This window comes from Helianthus annuus, chromosome 13 (assembly GCF_002127325.2).
Source record: "Helianthus annuus cultivar XRQ/B chromosome 13, HanXRQr2.0-SUNRISE, whole genome shotgun sequence".
Lineage (NCBI taxonomy): Eukaryota > Viridiplantae > Streptophyta > Magnoliopsida > Asterales > Asteraceae > Helianthus > Helianthus annuus.
In genome coordinates this window covers 162,775,572-162,781,817 of record NC_035445.2, presented here as the reverse complement: position 1 = coordinate 162,781,817, position 6,246 = coordinate 162,775,572, and the positions used below count along the sequence as shown (strand labels likewise).

Sequence of the window (6,246 nt, the reverse complement as noted above, 5' to 3'; positions counted from 1 at the left end):
CGTAAGACGGGGTGCGGGTATAGAGGCATTCGGTGGGTGTTTTGTTTGTAAGAGCCTTGTGAGGTAGGATGTTAAGTAGGTAAGTAGCGGTTTCTAAGGCATGATGCCAAAACGTGTTTGGTAGGGAGGCATGAGCCAAAAGGGTTCGAACCATGTTATTTATAGTACGAATTTGGCGTTCGGCTTTGCCGTTTTGGCTAGACGTGTGAGGACATGAAAGGCGAAAACACATCCCCTTTTGTGCAAAAAATTGTTTAAACGAATTGTTGACGTATTCTTTTCCATTGTCACATTGAATGGTTTTAATAGTTCGTTCAAATTGGGTTTCGATTTGTTTGGTGAATGTAGAAAAAATGGAGAAGGTTTGGGACTTGTTGGAGATTGGATATGTCCATAAAAAATCCGTTAAGTCGTCTAGAAACAAGATATAGTATCTATGGCCACCTGAGCTAATTATGGGAGATGTCCATAAATCGCTATGAATGATATCAAATGGTTGACACGTAATAGAACTAGAATCATAAAATGGTAAGCGTATACTTTTTCCAAACACACATGATTGACATAAATGTTTATTAAGTTTGCCAAAATTGATAGAACAAGAATGTTTTAAAGATTGTAAAGGTAGATTTCCCGGATGTCCAAGGCGTTGGTGCCATAGGTCCGAGGAGATGGCAGCAAAAGTAGATTGAGGAGTGCTGCCTGGCCCGAGAAGGAGAGGATAAAGGTCACCGCTGCTGTTGCACCGGAGGATGGGGGTCCGGGTCTTGTAATCCTTCACAAGAAAGCCAAAAGGATCAAATTCAACAGAAATAGAATTGTCAGTTGTAAAGCGACGAACAGAAATCAGGTTTTTGATCAACTTAGGTGCATAAAGGACATTTTTAAGGGTGAAGGGTGGGTAAGGTGGGGGTAAGGTTTTTGTACCGTGTCCAAGTACCGGGATGGTGGAACCATCACCAACGATAATATTTTGAGGAATGCTATTATTAAAATAAGACTGAAAATTACCTTGCTCGTTAGTCATGTTGGTGGTGGCACCGGTATCCATGATACCCATCACATCCGGTTGGTTTAATGACATCGTATAGAGCGCCTGTTCAATGTTGGTGGGGGCATAGGCCGCGTGATATGTCTGATCCGGGCGTGGGCCAAGCAGGCCGTTTCCATTGTGGTTGTTATTGGGCCTGGAAGGAGTGGTGGGGTAGGGGCAAGGGGGAGCAGTCCATGGAGTCCATTGTGGTGGGCCGGCCCAAGATGAAGGAGCATTGGGCGACCAGTAGCCAACACTAGGGTTTTGAAACCAGTTTCCTTGAGGTGCAAAGTTTTGTGAGAAGTTCTGAGAGGACGAAGAGCGACCTCTACCCCATGACCCACGGCCCCTGCCTCTTCCCCGCGAGCGACCTCTACCCCGCTGACGATCACTGGAAAAATCCTGGCGATCCTGACGGTAGTCGCCGCCGGCGACTTTAGCGGTGGTGACGTTGAGAGTTGTTCCGGCTGTCTTAGCGGCCTGGAGGGCTTGTTCCTTCTTGCGACTTTCAACCAGAACAAGTTGTGACCGAGCAGTATAAAAGGAGGGAAGCGGATCTTGTTGTTGAAGAATGGTCGCTATACCCTCATATTGCTCATTGAGACCGGAAATTAGTTGAAGAACCAGGCTGACATCGTCAACCGGGGCACCGACGTTCGAGAGCTGATCTGCGAGAACCTTAAGAGCCTGACAATAAGCCGAGATGTTGGGGTAGTCATCAAGGCGGGTGTTGGAGAAACTGTGACGAAGTTGAATTGCCCGGGAACTTTTGTTGTCATGAAAGATGCTTTCAAGGGTTGTCCAAGCTTCGTAAGCGGTGGTATTGGGTTTAAGAATGGTGTGCAGCAGATCGTTCGATATTGTGCCATATATCCACTGGAGCACAATAGCGTCCAAACGCTCCCAATCGTCATCGGCGGGTTGTTTCGGGGTTGTTTCTTTGTCTTTGTCAGTGGATACCGAGGAAGAAGATGAGGCAGACGGCCGGGGGGATAAATGATCAATAACCAGGTGTGCTCGACATTGAATTTTGAACAGTTCGCTCCAAGAGGAGAACTGTCCTGTTTCCATCTCGAGTGTAACGGGGATTAGGCTCTTGATGTTGTTCACGGTTGTAGCAGGATGAATTTTGTGATCCATGATGAGTCACAAAGGAAGAAAAGAGAACGATGAAGAGAGGGGGGGGGGCAAACAGAAGAGGCGAGAAGGAGAGCACAGGATTATGCCTGGTCTCTTGATACCATGATAGGGATAATTGTAATGGATCAATCGATGATCCTCTCTGTATTCAATATCTCATATAAATAGTGGGTTACAAGCCCTCAATGGAAGGGATTTACAAATCACTAATATAATTACAATATACAGACTATCCTTTCCTAATATAGTCTATTAAAAAAATATAAAAAATAAGGACAAACCAAAGCACCCTAATTTATAAAATCTAAAATGGTTAATATGAGTTACAAAAAAACTTTTCGAGACCATTGAATAAGTCACTTTTAATTCTAAGCCTTTTTACATATAATTTAATTTTAGTAAAAAAAAAAATTAAAGTTTATATCCATCAAGAATTAAATTCAACTTTATTAAAAAAAACTGCACATGGTTGATCAATATGAAGTTTAGTTTGAAGGTGGTTATCAAACAATAAATCAAATATGAAGTTTATATCCATCATATTCCCATCTATTCATCACAATTTAGTTTGAACTGAATTTCTATGAAGTTTAGCATATCTTTATTCTCATCCATTCATCACTTTATATCCATCAAAAACTAAATTCTCATGTGCACGGTGGTCACCAGAAAATGGTTGGATGGTTCCATGGCACGATGCCTATGGTGGTTCCACGACACGGTGTTGGTGGTGGTTCCATGACACGGTGTCGGTGGCGGTTCCACAGTACGGTGGTGGTACGACATGATGATGCGACAGTGTTGGGTGGTGCAACAATTCAGTGGTGCGACGGTTGAATGCTATGTTGGGTGACGATTGGGTGGTGCGATGATTCGATGGGCACAGTGGTGGTTCAACGGTTAGGTGGTGGTGTGACAGTACTGAATGATCACAATGTGTATCTATTTTTTATTTGATTAACTTTATTTTTCTCTTTTATTAAATGAATTATGTTAACATATTTAATAAAATTAAAAAATAAATGTCACCTAAGATAGTTTATCTCCCATTCGGGTTAATTATATAGGATTAGAAAATAAAGTAAACTTTAATGAGTTAATTAATACAATTTTTTTATGAGTGACCTAATTGAAACACTCCTAAAACTTGGTTATAATTTTGTGAAATATTTCCGTTAATTTACTTGTAAGCTAATTAGTGAAGTGGCTTCAAATTAGCTTTAATACGTCAATAATGTATAATTATTTAAAAAATGGTTAACATACATAATTAAAAGGTTTAATTAAATAATAAGAGAAAAAGAAAAAAATATGTTTTATATATTACAAGAGTTAATTTTGTGGTTAGTCCTTGTGGTTTATCCAAAGTTCAAGGTTGGGTACTAAGTTCTCAGTTAATTTTTAACGACTGTTAGCCTTAAGGCCCTAGGAGGTTACAAAATCAAAAGTTAAAACCTTAGATTGTTACTTTAAACTATTAGTACCTAAGATTGTTATTTTACATAAACCACAAAAACTAACCGTGTAATTTTTTTTGAAAATTCAACTTCATTCACATCAAACCGACAAAAAGTACTCCACCGTAAAAAAACATTACATCACCTACAAAATTATATAAAAAGGGTGGGTAAAACTACCACGTGATATTATTTTGTTTACCCTACACCCATTAAAATAAATTAAAATAAAGTTAAAATATGTTAATAGACGGATGGAAAATGAATAGTTAATATTAATAATACGATAACAGTACAGCATCCTTTCATGGGCAGTAATATCATTATTTTATTATTTTATTTTTTATATTTTATATTAAAACTTAAAGTTAAATGTCGTTTTAGTCCCTGTGATATGAGACATTTTGTCAGTTTAGTTCAAAAGTTTCATTTTTCTCATGTGAGTCCAAAAAGGTTTCACCATTGCCATTTTAGTTCACTGGTTAACTTTATCCATTTTTTGTGTTAACAAGGAAGGTAATTCGGTCAATTTATATGGCCCAATTGCCCTTCTAGTTAACAGAATTACATGAAAAATGACCGAATTGCCCTTCTCGTTAACAGAAAAAATGGATGAAGTTAACCCAGTGGACTAAAATGGCAAAGATGAAACCTTTTTGGACCCACATGCGAAAAATGAAACCTTTAGAATAAATTGGCAAAATGACACAAACTACAGAGACTAAAATGACATTTTACTCTAAAACTTATTAATATAATTATTTTTAGCACATTTTGTTTTTATAAAAATTAAAATATGATATTTTATAAAGTTCCGAGTATATTGTTGATGTGCTTACTTTTATTTACGTGTCATAAGTTTTGTTAAAGATCGAGTTGTAGACGCTATTGAAAAAGTAATCGAAGAACAAACATACACGCCATTAGAGCATTCACATCCCTTCCACCAAATCTACCTTATAATTACATTAAAAACAACTATATTTTATCTCTTCTTTCAATTAAATAATATTTTTTATACCTTTGTTACTACTTTTTCTCTCTCCTACACTCACAACCACCTATAAAATATATTAGAAAAAATATAAAGGGTAAATAATGTCTCATTCAAATATACAGATAAACCGTAACATTTTCTCTCTCCTACACTCATAACCATTTTTTATAATAATATAAAAACCTCTCACAAACAACCGCTTTTTATAATATAAAAACCTCTCACATAATTTGGAGGAAGGATTGTGAATCATCTTAAAGTTGATGCCTCAAGGTTTAAGGGTGTTTTTTTCTTTGAGTAAATTACAAAAAATCATCCTTTATGTTGACACTAGATGAAAAACTGTATCATTTGTCTTCAAATAGTACAAAAAACGTACTCGATGTTTGCAAACCCTTGCACGTTACGTCCTTTAACCCTAACTCATTTAATTTTTTAGTTAAATCTAACTAAGTAGACCCCCAATAATAACCATTGGGTGTCAGCCCAATGGCCACCAGCCCGCATTATAACCCGGAGGTGGCGGGTTCGAGTCTTGCTCGTTCCCAATGCCCCTACGGTAGCGGATTTACCCCAGACTCAGGCTTGCTGGGTGGCGGTCTGCGAGGTGGGATCACCTCGACGGTTGGGAGGACCGTGGAATATCCCCCCCCCCCAATAAGGGTACTTTGGTCATTTTACCAAAAATATTAAAATAAATAATCATAATCATAAAAATAATAAATAATATAAATATGCTTATATATATATATATATATATATATAGTGAAAGGGTAAAATACAATATCCCTTAACGTACAATACGTACGATATTGTGAAATCGCATGTTATAAAAAACTATGTTGGAAATCGCATGTTGGTATTTTTGATGAAATCGCATGTTGGATTTTTTGTAGCAATTTCGCATGTTGGTAAATATGATGAAATCGCATGTTGGTATATAAAGAATTTCGCATGTTGGTTTTTCAGCACAAATCACATGTTCAAAAGTGAATTTCACCAGATCGAACGGCTGAGATGATCGCGTACATATTGTACGATAAGAGCCATTGTACGTTAACCTAACCCTCTATATATATATATATATATATATATATATATATATATATATATATATATATATATATATATATATATGTATACACACATATATAGGGTTAGGTTAACGTACAATATGTACGCGCTAATCTCAGCCGTCAGCTCTTCATCCCATGTTAAAATCGCATGTTGTTTTTTTTAACAATTTCACATGTTGTTTTTTTAACATGCAATTTCATCAAAATTAACACATGCGAAATTATTACAAAAAACCAACATGCGATTTCATCAAAATTATCACATGCGAAATTGTTACAAAAAACCAACATGCGATTTCATCAAAATTATCACATGCGATTCCATCAATGCTATTTTATAACATGCGATTTCCCTATATCGTACGTAATATACATTAAGGGATATTGTATTTTACACTTTTCCTATATATATTTACATATATATATATATATATATATATATATATATTTATATATATATATATATAATATTACGAGAACCGTGAGAACGAATGAAAAAACCAATCAAAACCAAATATTTTTTAATACGAGCCTCGTTGTAAT

General features: G+C 36.4%; 1 protein-coding gene across 1 annotated transcript; it reads right to left on the bottom strand.

Annotated features, from left to right (window-relative positions):
- Positions 1-728: 728 nt before the first annotated feature.
- LOC110902207 lies at positions 729-2,173 on the bottom strand. Its single transcript, XM_022148920.1, has 2 exons — positions 1,012-2,173; positions 729-775 (listed from the first exon to the last, which is right to left on the bottom strand). The coding sequence occupies exons 1-2, from the start codon at positions 2,171-2,173 to the stop codon at positions 729-731; spliced, it is 1,209 nt and encodes a 402-aa protein (XP_022004612.1).
- Between the last annotated feature and the right edge of the window lie 4,073 nt (positions 2,174-6,246).